This window comes from Carcharhinus amblyrhynchos, unplaced genomic scaffold, assembly GCF_965287045.1.
Source record: "Carcharhinus amblyrhynchos unplaced genomic scaffold, sCarAmb.v2.hapA chromosome_278, whole genome shotgun sequence".
Lineage (NCBI taxonomy): Eukaryota > Metazoa > Chordata > Chondrichthyes > Carcharhiniformes > Carcharhinidae > Carcharhinus > Carcharhinus amblyrhynchos.
In genome coordinates this window covers 12,607-29,404 of record NW_027650018.1, presented here as the reverse complement: position 1 = coordinate 29,404, position 16,798 = coordinate 12,607, and the positions used below count along the sequence as shown (strand labels likewise).

The following is a 16,798-nucleotide window of genomic DNA, read 5'->3' as shown; positions in this document are numbered from 1 at the left end:
TCATAGAACTTGTGCCCTATTCCAGGATAACTCAGGCCAATCGTACTTGTGATAGTATTAAGGGAGCACCACACTGTGGGAGGGTCAGTGCTGAGGGAGTGCCGCATTGTGGGAGGGTCAGTGTTGAGGGAGCAGCGCACTGTGGGAGGGTCAGTGCTGAGGGAGCGCCGCACCGTGGGAGGGTCAGTGCTGAGGGAGCACCGCACCGTGGGAGGGTCAGTGCTGAGGGAGCGCCGCACCGTGGGAGGGTCAGTGCTGAGGGAGCACCGCACCGTGGGAGGGTCAGTGCTGAGGGAGTGCTGTACCGTGGGAGGGTCAGTGCTGAGGGAGCACCGCACCATGGGCGGGTCAGTGCTGGGGGAGCGCCGCACTGTGGGCGGGTCGGTGCTGGGGGAGCGCTGCACTGTGGGCGGGTCGGTGCTGGGGGAGCGCCGCACTGTGGGCGGGTCAGTGCTGGGGGAGCGCTGCACTGTGGGCGGGTCGGTGCTGGGGGAGCGCCGCACTGTGGGCGGGTCGGTGCTGGGGGAGCGCCGCACTGTGGGAGGGTCAGTCGTGGGGGGAGTGCTGTGTATTAGGGGAAGGAAGTAAGTGACTAGTTATTGGTTACGTGACGTTGCTTTTTCCTGTATTGCGTCAGTGATTACACCCCATCGTTTGTCGAGTGTATGAAGGTGCGGAAGTGGCGAATGTTTTGTTAGTTGGTGATGAATGTTGCCATTGTTCCAGTTTGGGTACAGGTTTGGGTGTGTTTGGGTAGGTGCTGTCCATTTTAGGAATGATCCTTTGCACGTCAGGGCAGGAAATCCAGAGGATTTTCCCTCTTCCTGCATCCATGTCTGGAATGTGTGCTTCCAATTTCTGCCTGCTTGCTGGGAAATTTGAAATCATGAAGCATAAACGGGCCGAATGGGGGTAATTATGTCCAATAAATGCTGCGATAATCTCATCCTGATCTAATCACATCTGCAAATGGCACCATCAGTTCTTCCATCGGATCATCTGCAGATCACTGGGTGATTTAGCCACTCTAGCTTTGTCTCCTGATTGGTGTGTGTGTGTAAGTAAAATATCCTGACTGTCCCAAATCCGGGAAATCAAGGTCACATCAGATTCCTGATTTCTAACTTGTCAAATCCAGCCATCTCCACCTATCAATTGCAGCCTGTGTACTCCCACTCTTCTCCCTCCACCCCTCGCTTCTTGGTTTCTCAGGCTCTGCCGCATCAAAAATGGCCATTTGGCCCATTGAATCCATGCCAGTTCTCTGCACCGTAATCCATCCATTCAGTCTTAGTTCCCCAATGAATCCCGTGGCCCGGCCATTTTATTTCCCATCTCATTTCCTTCTGAAATCCCAGGATTGCTACAGTGCAGGAAGAGCCCATATTACCGTTTCAGTGTGGGAAATCGGGCAGCCAATTTGTGCACAGCAAGCTCACACAGACAGCAGAGTGACAGTGGCTCAGACTGTTTGCTTTTACTGATGTTGTTTGAGGGTGAAGGAGACTGAGAAGATCCCCCCCGCCCCCGCTCTTCCAGGAGCCACTGTGCGATCTCTGAATTCCCCCATAGTACGTAGCTGAGAAATCAGCTTAACATCTCCTGTGAGAGAGACGGCACCTCCGACTGTGCAGCAGAGTGGGATTTGAACCCACGGACCGCCTGACAAACCCACAGCCACAGCCGGGGTGCAGACCACGTACGGAACCGATATGTAATTGGTAGGGTGTGGTGTTCTGTGACCATCAGCAAAGCAGCAAGTATTGTTGCTGCCACATCTTGTCATCTGCTGCTGAAGGAACATCTCGGGAGGCACTTCTGTTCAAAGTAAATTATCTCGATGAACATGCACAACGATATTAGGCTTGCTCGCACTTCCCTCAACTTATTCTGGTCGCGATTCTTGTGTCCCTATTTACAGTGCTATCTATGTAAATACACTTGAATCACACTTCCCACCCGTTACCAGGCAGTTCCTATTATTTATAGAAATAGCAGAAATACGTACATATTTGGACATGAGAATTTAGAGTTTGGGATCAGCGTAGAATGTGGAAGAGACATTCAAACCTAGACCCACTCCGAACTGACCTGAGGGGGCACCCTGCAATGAGAGGCACACTTCTCTGCACCAGTGTTTTAAATTGCATTTTCCCCTGTCAGTATATTCCTTTTTTTTATTCACTGGTGGGACGTGAGTGTTGCTGGCTGGGCCAGCACTATATTGCCCATCCCTAGTTGCCTTGGAGGGGCAGTTGAGAGTCAACCACATTGCTGTGGCTCTGGAGTCACATGTAGGCCAGACCGGCTAAGGACGGCAGATTTCTTTCCCGAAAGTGAACCAGATGGGTTTTTCCGACAATGGGTCATCAGTAGATTCTTAATTCCAGATATTTTTAAATTGAATTCAAATGCCACCATCTGCCGTGGCGGGATTCGAACCTGGATCCCCCAGAACATTTCTGGAATAATATCCTATGCCTCCCCTGAAATTTCTGTTTCCCTTTCCATATTGCTGCGCGAGTTAGGATTAGCTGCCGACTGCACTGTCAAATGAGTCTGCTGTGGACTATCTCTTTAACCATGGCACTACCTTTCCTTCTCTTCATCCTTCTGCTGTATATGGTCCTGGCAAAGCTAACACTCATGGCCCATTCTCAGTTGCTGCTGATGGCAATAATGTTGGTGCTGAATGTATTATCCAGCTATTCCAGAGGCTAGTTGAGAGGCAGCCACGTTGCAGGAGTGTCTCTGGTGTGTAGGCCAGGCTGGATAAGGGTAGCAGATTTCCTGGGGAGCGATCTTCATTAGTAAACCAGATTTTTTTTTAATTACAGTCTGGTAGTTTCACGATCATCACTGATACTAACTTTATCCTTTAGAGTGGCACAGTGGTTAGCACTGCTGTCTTACAGCGCCAAGGACCCGGGTTCAATTCCTGGCTTGGGTCAATGTGTGGAGTTTGCACATTTTTCCCCGTGTCTGCATGGGTTTCCTCCGGTTGCTCCAGTTTCCTCCCACTCTCCAAAGGTCTGTAGGTTAGGTGGATTGGCCATGCTAAATTGCCCCTTAGTGTCCAGAGATATTTAGATTAGGGGGGATTAGTGGGGTAAAGTCTGGGGTGTTTGTTGTGAGACGGCTTACTGTGTTACGGAGTTAGGGCAGAGGTTGGGCCTGCGTAAGGTGCTCTGTTAGAGAATCAGTGCAGACTCGATGGGCTGAATGGCCTCCTCCTGCACTGTAGGGATTCTATGACTCCAGAGATTCTGCAGCTGCAGTGTTGGAATCTGAAGCTGTGTCCCTGGAGAGGCTGTGGGGATTTACTATAAAGCCCCACGTTGCAGTCTGTGGAGCTCTGTGAGTCGGGGCTCTTTGGACAGGCGGCTGTTAGCACTTATCTGAATGGGTCACCGTCTGATGCCCCCGAATGAACATATTTACAACTTACTCCGTCTTCGCTGGCATCAGCAGAGGCTGCCTGTTTCCAGTGTAATATAAACATGAGTATTCTGTTACACTGACCTTAGTTTGTTTGACCCCTAGCGCGCCAGCTCTTGGCTGCGGGGCACTGTTTATATGTATTTATAACCCCGAGGGGGGTGGGATGGGGTGGAGTGGTTCACGGCCCTTTGATCATCATCCATCTCCTTTGCAAATTGCAGTCAGGGTGGGGAACTTGTCTTCGGGCCAGCCCAGGGTTGTTTCTACTTAAGTTCAGCCCTCTCTCTCTCCACAAAGGCTGCTGAGGGCTGAACAATTACTTCCCTATTCCTCGCTCAGTGCTGCAGCTCAGAGATAAGGAGGTTCCTTTGGTTACCTGTTAGATTTGTAACCTACAACCGACCAATGTTGTAGCTTTCTGAACCTGGGTGTATTTGCCCTGGCCTTCTACCGCTGCGATACTGCACACAACACACTAATCCCATTTGCTATTTCATCCAGTATTCGTTCTGATCCAGAATGTGTTTCTCCCCCTGCTCCAGATACGCATTTCCCTGCAACCGCAAGCTTTTAAGTGGACTGTCAGTAAATCCCAGCGCATTAAATCTTACAAAAAACAAATCCCACAGAAACCCCAGTCCGAGCCTGATCGCTATCAGTCCTCAGCTGCAAAATCCCTGGGCTTACTTAAAGGAGTTCAAGAACTTGGACGCTGGTGTGCAGCAGACTTTAGAATGTGCTTATCGTGCCAGACAGGAGCTAAGACAAGGGAGTTAGTTCCCTGTTTGTCGCTCTGGTTGCCTTTCTACATTATTGGCAATTAGCAGAAGCCCACACTCCACACTTCATTGCAAGGTCTGCGCAGACAGTAAGAAGTCTCACAACACCAGGTTAAAGTCCAACAGGTCAGGTGAGTGACGAAGGGGCAGCGCTCTGAAAGCTAGTGGCGTTTACTACCAAATAAACCTGTTGGACTTTAACCTGGCCTTGTGAGACTTCTTACTGTGTTTATCCCAGTCCAATGCCGGCATCTCCATGACACAAGCAGTCTTTGTCGTGTATTCCGTGACAGGTCCCTCCTTCGCTCCCACCTCTCCCTGATCTCCCATTCTTCTCCACCCACTCTTAAACAGGATGAAAGCCATGATATATTTGATTCGATTTATTATTGTCACGTAGTAGCTTACAGCAAAGAGTATTGTTTCTTGCACTACACAGAAGAGCATACCGTTCATAGAGAAGGAAAGGAGAGAGTGCAGAATGTAGTGTTACAGTCATAGCCAGGGCATAGAGAAAGATTAACTTAATTTCTCCCTCTCTAACTCTGAGGAAGCATTACCTGAGTTTGGAACATGAACTCAGTTTCTCTTTGCACAAATGCTGCCAGACCTGCTGAGAATTTGTGTGGGTAAATCTCCTCTAACCCTCTACCCTGGCTCCCTATCTCTGTAGCCTCCTCCAGCCCCTACATCCCTTCCCTGTCTCTATAACCTACTCCAGCCCCCTACACCCCCTCCCCATCTCTGTAACCTCTTCCAGCCCCTACATCCATTCCCCATCTCTGTAACCCCCTCCAACCCCTACACCCCTTCCCTATCTCTCTAACCTTCTTCAGCCGCTACAACCCCCTCCCTATCTCTGTAACCTTCTCCAGCCGCTACACCCCCTCCTATCTCTGTAACCTCCTCCAGCACCCCCTCCTATCTCTGTAACCTCCTCCAGCACCCCCTCTCTATCTGTGTAACCTCCTCCAGCCTCTGACCATCCAAGATCTCTGTGCTCCTCCAATTCCGGCCTCCTGAGCATCCCCCGATTTCCATCGCTCCACCTTTGGCAGCCGCGCCTTCAGCTGCCTGGGGGCCCCTAGGCTCTGGAATCTACCACCACCACCATCCGGGAAGAGTGGACTAATGAACGTTTTACTGCATGAATCAGGGGCCTCGTCCAGTTCTGAACAAGATTCACATTGGCTCAGAACACATTCCTCTCCCCACGGCTGCGACCGGATCCACTGAGTTTTTCCAGCACTTTCTGTTTTTAGACTAGAATAAAGATCCAGATGCGAGTTCAGACCAGTGGTTCACACTGCTGCCTCTCAGCGCCAGGGACCTGGGGCAGCACGGTGGCACAGTGGTTAGCACTGCCTGTCAGCGCCAAGGACCCGGGTTCAATTTCCGGCTTGGGTCACTATCTGTGTGGAGTCTGCACATTCTCCCCGTGTCTGCATGGGTTTCTGGGTGTTCCAGTTTCCCCTCCACACTCTGAAAGATGTGCTGGTTAGGTACATTGGCTGTGCTATCCTCCCTCAGTATACCCGAAGAGGCGCCGGAGTGTGGCAACTTGGGGATTTTCACAGTAATCTCTTGTGACATTAATAAATAAAGTTAAATCCTACCACAGCAGCTGTGGGAAAGTAAATCCAGTTAATCAAATCAATCTGCAATAAAACAAAAGCTTAACCTCAGTAAAGGTGAACATGAAACCACCAGATTGTCATAAAACCCTAGCTGGTTCACAAATGTCCTTTAGGGCAGAAAATTGTGAGCGCTCACCTGGTCTGGCCTATCCCTGACTCCAGAGCCACAGCAATGTGGTTAACCCTCAGTTTCACCAAGACACCCAATTGCCAAACAGTCGCTTGGTCACACAGGACTTGAGTGTTTGCTGGGAAGAGAGACATGCTGCTAAAGTTTTCCCTCTTACACTCATCAGGACAGATGCAAGAACGCCAAATTTCAAACAACCGTTTTCTACGACTGCTGGTGCTGATTGGTTGGCAGGTTGAATCTGACTGGCCAAGGTGTTACCGTGGAGAAAGCAATGGGGAGCTATAGGCTCTGCAAGCTCATGGGTGATTCAAAAAAAAGTTTGAACGTATTCTTGTTATTTGTAGAGAATGGCTCCCTCTGTACAAATGGATGTTACTACTCTCAAATGTAAATACGCCGCATTAGGAGCTTGACTAGCATTGTAGATTAGCTTTTTTTATTCATTAGTGGGACGTGGGCCAGTGTCTATTGCCCATCTCTATTGCCCTTTTCTGTTTTTGTAACTTTTAGTTTAAGTTTTATTTATTAGTGTCACAAGAATGCTTACATTAACGCTGCAACGAAGTTGCTGTGAAAATCCCCTAGTCCCCACACTCCGATGCCTGTTTGGGTTACACTGAGGGAGAATTTAGCACGGCCAATGCACCCTAACCAGCATGCCTTTCAGACTGAGGGAGGAAACCAGAGCATCCGGAGGAAACCCACGCAGACTCAGGGAGAACAGTCAGTGACCCAAGCTAGGAATCGAACCTGGCACTCTGAGGCAGCAGTGCTAACCACTGTTCTGCCCCTTGAACTGGGTCTGGCTCAGCCATTTCAGAGGGCAGTTGAGAGTCAACTACATTGCTGTGGTTCTGGAGCCACGTAGGCCACACCGGGTAAGGGCAGCAGATTTCCTTCCCTAAAGGACGTTAATGAAATAGATGGGTTTTTCAGATAATGGATTTCATGGTCATCAGTAGATTCTTAATTCTGGATCTTTTATTGAATTCGAATTCCACTATCTGCCGTGGCGGGATTTGAACCCGAATCCCCAGAACATTATCTGAGTTTCTGGATTAATAGTCTAGCGATAATACCATGAGGCCTCCCCTATTAGCGCGCACAGGATTGCTCAGCCAGTGCTGTCCAATCACAAAATCATGTCTAACAGTGGAAGTTTTGTTCTGTGTTGTGGGATGATGTGCTGGTTGGGCACGCTCTGTACTATGATTATTATTGTCAGCCAAGGGAACAGGCTGTTTGATTACTGGGTTGTGCCCTCCCCTCCCCCCAAAAACCCTGTATTACACAGGCGCTGAGATTGTTATATACGGTGTTACTGAACTGTGTGCTGGGTCAAATGTCCCTTTGGAGCGATGGTTGAATTCTGGTACTGGCTACGATTAGTCGCAGTGACGGGACAGTGACCTGGGCTGGGGTCAGTTTGTCTCTGTACAATCGTCCATCCTAAAACTGGACATTGACCTTCTCTGATTGGAAAGCTGACACAAGTGTATGACAGAACCTTGATACAGCATTATGTGCCAATTCTGTAATATAACAGCAGCAATCCTATAACCTTTCATTATTGTTTCCCTCCTAGTTGTTTCGTGAAGTACGAATAATGAAGATTCTGAATCATCCTAATATAGGTAAGAGCCCGTTTCTTTAACCTTACTTCTATTGTCCTTTTTAAATATAAGTTTATTTTTAGTCACAAGTAGACTTACATTAACACTGCAATGAAGTTACTGTGAAAATCCCCTAGTCGCCACACTCCGGCATCTGTTCGGGGCAATTTAGAATGGCCAATCTTTCTAACTTGCACAACTTGAGTGTGGGAGGAAACCATAGCACCTGGAGAAAGCCCACACAGACACGAGAACGTGCAGACTCTGCACAGACAGTGACCCAAGCTGGGAATCAAACCCGGATCCCTGGCGCTGTGAGGCAGCAGTGCTAACCACTGTTCGAGCGTGCCGCCCCAAGCCCATGCAGAAACGGGGAGAATGTGCAGACTCCACACAGACAGTGACCCAAGCCGGGAATCAAACCCGGATCCCTGGCGCTCTGAGGCAGCAGTGCTAACCCACTGTGCCACCATGTGCAGAACTGGAAATTGTAGTGTAAGATTTTGGATTTTGATGCACGGTGTGAAACATGATGATGTTAACTGTCCTGGTGCAGGGTTTAACTGCCTTTGTCTCACCATGCTGCCATCAGTATTTGCAACCATCAGTCTGTCTGCTCCCGCTCCCCTCCCCATACTCCTAATCTATGGATTCTAATCCCTGCAACCCACACGTCAATCCAGTTCTCTTCCTAACCTCTAACAGCAACTGAACAAAGCCCCTATCAGTTTGAGAAAGCTGCTGTGATTATTCCCTCCTTCTCAGATATTTCCCACTCCCACTGCACAGGCTCAGCCACCTCTGGGTGTGATATTGGTGGAAAAGAATCAGAGAATCTGTACAGTGTAGAAGGAGGCCAATTAGTCCATCCGTTTGCACTTCATCTCTGACAGAGTACTTTGCCTAAGCCCCCTCCTCTGCTCTATCTCCGTATCCCCACGTTTTACCTTGGCTAATTAATGTAACCTGCAGATCTTGGGACACTAAGGGGCAATTTAGCACGACCGGTCTACCTAACCCGCGCATCTTTGGAGTGTGGGAGGAAATTGGAACGCGCGGAGGAAACCCATGCAGACACAGGGAGAATGTGCAGACTTCACACATACGGTGACCCAAGCTGGGAATCGAACCTGGGCACTGTGAGGCAGCAGTGCTAACCACTGGGTCACTGTGCTGCCCTGGGTCCCTGGCATTGTGAGGCAGCAGTTCTAAGCCACTGTGCTGCCAGGAATTGAACCTGGGTCCCTGGTGCTGTGAGGCAGCAGTGCTAACCACTATACTACCATGCTGCCCTGGGTCCCTGGCGCTGTGAGGCAGCAGTGCTAACCACTGTGCTGCTGGGAATCGAACCTGTGTCCCTGGCACTATGAGGCAGCAGTGCTAACCACTGTGCTGCTGGGAATCGAACCTGTGTCCCTGGCACTGTGAGGCAGCAGTGCTAACCCACTGTGCCACCGTGCTGGCCCCCAATTGATTGTCATCAAGACTAAGCAATCTTCGATCAGACAATGCTGGGTATGCTCGGGCTAGCATGGATTAGATGGGCCAAATGGCCGTCTCCTGTGCTGTAATTTTTCTGTGGTTGTATAAACATGGTGGACCTTGTAGCTGCCGCTCTCCCTAGCTGCAGGGCAGTGCTGCCCTTACCCCACCCTGGAATCCTCTGGCCCCCGCTGTGGCTGGGGAAGAGTTAGCTGTGTTTACTCCTTCACTAGTCTCCAGGCTGTAATGTACAGACCCGACCGGCATGCCTTGGACACCGCTCATCTGCTGAACCAGACCTAAAATTCAAATCTGTACACTCCCACTCTCTGGGAGGTTGAATCCTTCCTGTCCCACAACAGTTAATTTGATTGAAGGTGTGACTTTAAACTGAATTACTCATTCTTCTGTTTCTGTGTCTTACAGTTAAATTATTTGAAGTTATAGAAACGGAAAAAACACTGTATTTAGTAATGGAGTATGCCAGTGGGGGTGAGTACTGCGGTGATGTGTTAGTGTGCGTGTCTGTAAGTCGTGTTAGTATGCTGTGTGTTGAGTGTGTGTCTCTCTGTATCTGTGTGCGTCATTTTGTGTGCCTTTTCATCTGCATGTCGTGTTAGTGTGTGTCTCTGTCCTCTGTGTGTGTGTGTGTATGTGTGTGTGTGTGTGTGTGTGTGTGTGTGTGTGTGTGTATTTCTGTGTCTCTGTATCTGTGTATATGAATGTTGTGCGTGTGTGTCTATCTGCGTGTCATGTATGTATCTGTGTGTATTGTGTCTCTCTGTATCTGTGTATCGTATATATGTTTGTGTGTATCTCTGTATATGTGTCATGTATTTGTGTGTGTGTGTCTCCCTCTACATGTGTTTCTCTCTACCTAAGCGTCATGTCTGTGTGTTGTGTGTCTCCCTCTACCTGTGTGTGTGTGTGTGTGTGTGTGTTTCTGCAGAATCTGCTTGCAGTGTTATCACCAGTGTTGTTTGATGCTGCCAACAGTAAGCTGACGCGTATACAGTGCGGATGTGGTTAACGTGTAAAATATTTAATTCCTCACTCTGAGAATCACCAGCACCCCCTGGGGTTATTCTACTGACTGCTCTGAGCATTGCGACTTCGTCCTTTTTGTTTCAGTTCAAAGTGCTCAGTCTGGAGAGTGTTTGAGGAAAGGCCACATTACCCCTGCCTTTCGGTGTCGTTGGCTGGGTCAGCACTTATTGCCCATCCCTAGTTGCCCTTAGAGAGCAGTTGAGAGTCAACCAAGTTGCTGTGGCTCTGGAATCACATGTGGGCCAGACCGGGGTAAGGACAGCAGAAGGAAATGTGGAGTCACATATAGAAGGAAGTTCTGGGGATGACAGGACTGATGTATGAGGAGAGATTGACCAGGTTAGGATTGTTTTCACTGGAGTTCAGACGAATGAGGGGATATCTCATTGAGACTTATAAAATTCTAACAGGACTAGACAGGGTAGATGCAGGGAGGATGTTCCCGATGGTGGGGGAGTCCAGAACCAGGGGTCGCAGTCTGAGGATTCAGGGTAGACCATTTAGGACGGAGGTGAGGAGACATTTCTTCACCCGGTGAGCCTGTGGAATTCATTCCCACAGGAAGTAGTTGATGCCAAAACATTGTATTCAAGAGGTGGCTGGATATAGCACTGGGAGCGAATGGTATTAAAGGTTCCATAGAATCGACTCCCTGTAATGCAGAAGGAGGCCATTTGGCCCATCAAGTCTGCACCCACAACAATTCCACATATTTATCCCACTAACCTATGCATCGCGGGACACTATAAAGAGTAATTTAGCATGGCCCATGCACCTAACCTGCACATCTTTAGACTGTGGGAGGAAACCGGAGCACCCGGAGGAAACCCAAACAGACATGGGGAGAACATGCAGACTCTGCACAGAAAATGACCCAAGCTGGAAATCGAACCCGGGTCCCTGGCGCTGTGAGACAGCAGTGCTAACCACTGTGCCACCGTGCTGCTCTGGGTCCCTGGTTCTGTGAGGCAGCAGTGCTAACCACTGTGCCGCCCTGGGTCCCTGGTGCTGTGAGACAGCACTGCTAACCACTGTGCCACCCCTAAAGCATTAGACGTACTCCTGCTCGGTTTTGAACAGGGCAGCTTTCGTGTGTGAGACGAGCTTGATAACCACAACATTACACAGCAGGGTGAGGTGTATGGTTATCAAGGTTATGGGGAGAAAGCAGGATTAGGCTATTGAGTTGGATGATCGGCCATGATCATGATGAATGGCGGAGCAGGTTTGAAGGGCCGAGTAGACTCCTGCTCCTGTCTTCTATGTTTCTACGTAAATCTGCCTCCTGTACCCGGTCTGGCCTATACATGAATCCAGACCCACAGCATGTGGTTGTCTCTTATAAAACCTTAGGTGGGTTTTTACAGACTTAATTCCAGAGTTTCATTCAATTGAAATTACACCGTCTGCCTTGGTCGGATTTGAACCCGGGTCCCCAGGGCATTACTCTGGGTCTTTGGATTACGGTCCAGTGACAATGCCCCTTCGCCACTGCCTGTTGTCAGGCTGTTATTCAAAGTGATTTGTTTTGTTATCAGTCAGGCACAGAGCTCAATGTACCAGGTTTACACCCAGTTCTCAGGAATATCGATCCTGAGTTAGCAGATCGTGTCTGACCTGCTGCATGTTTTGATGGATTGTTGCCAATCAGAATGTGAGGTTGGAAGCAATGATATGTTAACCTAGAACCAATTCAGAGTGGGGCTTAACACATACAGTGCCTGACCCCTAATCTAGAACCAGTTCAGAGTGGGGTTTAACCTGTACAATGCCTGACCCCTAATCTAGAACCAGTTCAGAGTGGGGTTTAACCTGAACAATGACTGACCCCTAATCTAGAACCAGTTCAGAGTGGGGTTTAACCTGTACAATGCCTGACCCCTAATCTAGAACCAGTTCAGAGTGGGGTTTACTCTGAACAATGCCTGACCCCTAATCTAGAACCAGTTCAGAGTGGGGTTTAACCTGTACAATGCCTGACCCCTAATCTAGAACCAATTCAGAGTGGGGTTTAACCTGAACAATGCCTGACCCCTAATCTAGACACTGCGGCTTCTGAGTAGTCAGACTTTGAGGTGCTCTCCCTGTAACACACTTTCTGCTGGCCCTTCTCATTGTGAAAGGTGTTGGATCCCAAACTCCGCAGTTGGTGTACTCAGAGTTGAACCTTGACCCTAAACCTACCCCTGTCCAACCTCCACTGGAACAGTCTGTAGGAGCAGAATTTTGTTCGTGTGCTGAGGGACTCAATTGGGCTAATTGTGGTCATTGTGCAAGATGATGATAGAATCCCTACAGTGCAGAAGGAGGCCATTCGGTCCATCGAGTATGCACTGACCACAGTCACACCCAGGCCCAATTCCCTTATAATTTTTGTATTTACCCTGCCAATCCACCTAACACTAGGGTCAAGTTATCATGGCCAATCCACCTAACCAGCACATCTTTCAGACTGTGGGAGGAAACCGGAGCACCAGGAGGAAACCCACGCCGACACAGGGAGAATATGCAAACTCCACACGGACAGTGACCTGAGCTGGGAATCGAACCCAGGTCCCTGGTGCTGTGAGGCAGCAGTGCTAATCACTGTTTGCCCCCAGCTGGGGAAGGGGGGGTGGGGGGGGGGCATGGTGAGCATTTGCCCGTGGCTGGAGGGGTTGTTTGCCCCCAGCGATCATTGGTATGAGAGGGCTGGTGTTGTTTTGTTTTGTAGTTTGTGTATTCCAGTACAACCTGGTGGCAGTGTCTGTACAGTCTTTCTCTCTGTTATATTTCTGTGTCTGAAGCAGTATTTATGTCCCTCTACAGGGGAAGTCTTTGATTACTTAGTTGCACATGGAAGAATGAAAGAAAAGGAAGCAAGGGCGAAATTCCGACAGGTCAGTGTTGACAGAGAAATCAATGCTACTGTTTCTAATCATTCTACTTCTGTTGATCCACCGACTGTGGGTTTTATCCAAGCCTCTGATTCTCTCCCTCATCTACCAGAGCTCAAATTCATCACCTTCCCTCTGTCTCACACCACGATTTCTGCCTTCCACGGTCTTATGCGCCCTCCCCAAGCCCCCCATCGCACCCCCCCGAAACCCGGTGCTCCCTCTCCAATCCCTCCAGTGGAGCCCCCCACCTTTCCCCCAGCGCAGGTCTTGCCTTGTCTCTGTGGGCCCTCTGCCCCACCCTCTACACTGCCTGCACCCATCTCCAGTTGGCCCTCTACCTCCACAACCTCTCTCTCTCTCCTCCTCCTCCTCCCCCCCATATATATATATATATATATATACACACACACACCATTGTAAGCTGCCTCGTTAACATTTCCCACTTAATTTATTTAATTTTTCTATGTAAACGGTCACAGTTCCAGCCACAAGGTGAATTTGTCACACTTTCTCTTGAGGGCGTGCTCAGTGGTTTACGGATTAAATTGATTGCGGTTTGGTGCTTGTTCCTCAGTGTTATAGTGACGTTGCTGCTGTTGGGATGGTACCTGGAATCTCTGCTATTTAAATTAATCTAGAAGGGGATGGGTTTGTGCTTTGACACTCTGAGTACGGAGGTGGTTAACCGGCTGTTTCTCCTGTTTTGTGTTTTTTAGATAGTATCTGCTGTGCAGTACTGTCACCAGAAGTGCATTGTTCATAGAGATCTGAAGGTAAGGCCTGCTCTGTGATATGCGGTGATGGTGGGCTTTGTTAATCTATTATTTATTCATTATTTGTTCAGTGCTAATATTGTCCTCTATATTGTGCCTGATTTTATTTGACACCTCTTAAGTTCTGGAGAATGGATTGTTTTTGGAGTGTGTGGCTTGTTGCGTGGGCAAATTAATGCAGCCTGTTTTGCAGCGTGCCAGGGAACCATGTTTAAGGACAGCCACATCCCTGAAGTACATTTGAACGTTGTTAGACTCTGCAGAAACCGAGCTGCCTTCTTCCAAACGTCTTTATCCCGAAAAGTGGAAGTTACGCTGTGGTTGTTCTTTGAGTTGATTTATTGTTGTCACGTGTATTAGCATACAGTGAAAAGTATTGTTTCTTGAGCACTATACAGACAAAGCATACCGTTCATAGAGAAGGGAAGGAGAGGGTGCAGAATGCAGTGTTACAGTCACAGCTAGGGTGTGGAGAAAGATCAACTTAATGCAAGGTAAGTCCATTCAACAGTCTGACAGCAGCAGGGAAGAAGCTGTTCTTGAGTCGGTTAGTACGTGACCTTAGACTCTTGTAACTTTTTCCCGACAGAAGAAGGTGGAAGAGAGAATGTCCGAGGTGCGTGGGGTCCTTAATTATGCTGGCCTCTTTGCCGAGGCTTTGGGAAGTGTAGACGGAATCAGTGGATGGGAGGCTGGTTTGTGTGATGGACTATGTTCTGTTCAGGACCCTTTGTAGTTTCTTGCGGTCTTGGGCAGAGCAAGAGCTATACCATGCTGTGACCAAGCATAAAGGATACAGTACAGTTCTGGTTAGATCCCATCTGGAGAAACTAGGTTCAGTTCTGGGCACCGCATCTCAGGAAGGAGATATTTTCTTAGAGGAAAAGCGTAGATTCATAGAATCCCTACGGTGCAGAAGACGCTATTTGGACCATTGAGTCTGTATCCTGACACTACATCTTACCCATGGTGGCACAGTGGTTAGCACTGCTGCCTCACAGCGCAAGGGACTCGGGTTCAATTCTGGCCTTGGGTCACTGTCTGCGTGGGTTTCCTCCGGGTGCTCCAGTTTCCTCCCACAGTCCAAAAGATGGGCTGGATAGGGTGCATTGGCCATGCTAAATTCTCCCTCAGTGTACCCGAACAGGTGGATTTTCACAGCAACTTCATTGCAGTGTTAATTAAGCCTACTTGTAAATAAATAAACTTTAAACTTTACCCAGGCCCTATCCCTGCCCTACCTCCATCACCTCACACATTTCCCGTGGCCAATCCACCTAACCTGCACATCTTTGGACACTAAGGGGCAATTTAGCATGGCCAATCCACCTAACCTGCACATCTTTGGATACTAAGGGACAATTTAGCCTGGCCAATCCATCTAACCTACACATTTTTGGACTTTGGGAGGAAACCAGAGCACCTGGAGGAAACCCATGCAGACACGGGGAGAATGTGCAGACTCCACGCAGACAGTGACCCAAGCTGGGAATCGAGCCTGGGTCTCTGGCGCTGTGAGGCAGCAGTGCTTAACCCACTGTGCTGGATCCCAGGATAATACCGGCGATAAAAGAATTACAAAGTTACACCATTTATATCCTGAGTGTGCGAGATTAAAGGGAGATCTCAGCAAGACTTTGCAAATGATTGAAGGATTTGAGTAACTCGATGAAGAGGAACTCTTTGCCCTAGTGGGAGAGCCCAGAGCAAAGGAGCATCCTTTAAAACTGAGAGCAAGGCTGTCGAGGGGTGGCGTCAGGTCGCAGTAATTCAAAGGGAAGGTGGAAATCTCTCAAGCACGCCAGACTGAAAGGCCTCCTCTTGTTCCTGACGTAGCCACTGCTAAGAAGCTGTTTGTCTGGGACGACGAGGATGTGTAGGTGAGGGAGGGATTAGCGAGGTAAATGTCAGGGGTGACGAGGAGAGGGTTGGTGGGGGGGAGGGGTGTTTGGGGGGGAGGTGGGATGTGGGCCTGGGTAAGATGCTCTGTCGGGGAGTCGAACGGCCTCTTTCTGCACAGAGGCATTCTATGATTAACCCCCTGCCTGAAAATAAATGAATGAATCAGGTTTGAAGTTGTTTTGACTGTGGTTGTCAGTAAGATGGTGATTACAGGCTCGTTGCACTATGTTTAGACAGCGGGTGGGGTGTCGTGTTTGGTGTTGCTGATGCCTGTTTGCCGGACTGGGACAGACTTCAGCTGCTTTTCCGATCCCTGTGGGCGGTCGCCGTGTCGGTTAGACTGAGACGGCTGAGCCTGGGTGATCTCGGCTTCTCCTGATGCCAGTGCAGAGCTGTCGTGGAAACTTGCTGTCAGGGAGCAGAGAGGGGCGTTACAGGAAGCCCCTTTGTCTTAACAAAGTCAGCAAGGGGCTTCGACCTGTTGGGTCGAATAATGGGACAAAAGTTGTCAGGTCCAGTGAATTGAATAGATTTATTATTTTCACGTGTTGGGATACAGTGAAAAGTATTGTTTCCTGTGCGCTATGCGGACAAAGCATACTGTTCATAGAGTACCTAAGGGGAGAAGGAAAGGAGAGAGTGCAGAGTATAGTTTTACAGTCATAGCTAGGGTGTGGAGAAAGATCAACTTAATATTTGATTTATTATTGTCACATGCATTGGGATACGGTGAAAAGTATTGTTTTCTGTGCGTTTTCAGACAAAGCATACCGTTCATAGATTACATAAGGGGAGAAGGAAAGACAAGAGTGCAGAATATAGTGTTACAGTCAGAGTTAGGGTGTAGAGAAAGATCAACTTAAGTTAATCATTCAAAAGTCTGATGGCAGCAGGGAAGAAGCTGTTCTTGAATCGGTTGGTACATGACCTCAGACTTTTGTATCTTTTTCTCGATGGAAGAACAAAGAAAATTACAGCACGGGAACAGGCCCTTCGGCCCCTCCAAGTCTGCATAGACCATGCTGCCTGAGTGAACTAAAACCCCCTACTCTTTCCGGGGACTGTATCCCTCTATTCCCATCCTATTCATGTATTTGTCCAGACGCTCCTTA

General features: G+C 48.9%; 1 protein-coding gene across 3 annotated transcripts in view; it reads left to right on the top strand.

Annotated features, from left to right (window-relative positions):
- LOC145338984 (serine/threonine-protein kinase MARK2-like) overlaps nucleotides 1-16,798 on the top strand; it is a 137,888-nt gene that overhangs the window by 109,009 nt on the left and 12,081 nt on the right. For all 3 annotated transcript variants that reach the window (XM_080183404.1, XM_080183405.1, XM_080183406.1), the window contains exons 4-7: nucleotides 7,576-7,624; nucleotides 9,512-9,577; nucleotides 12,941-13,011; nucleotides 13,728-13,784. In XM_080183404.1, coding sequence (XP_080039530.1) covers nucleotides 7,576-7,624; nucleotides 9,512-9,577; nucleotides 12,941-13,011; nucleotides 13,728-13,784 — 243 coding nt within the window. The remainder of the gene's footprint in view (nucleotides 1-7,575; nucleotides 7,625-9,511; nucleotides 9,578-12,940; nucleotides 13,012-13,727; nucleotides 13,785-16,798) is intronic.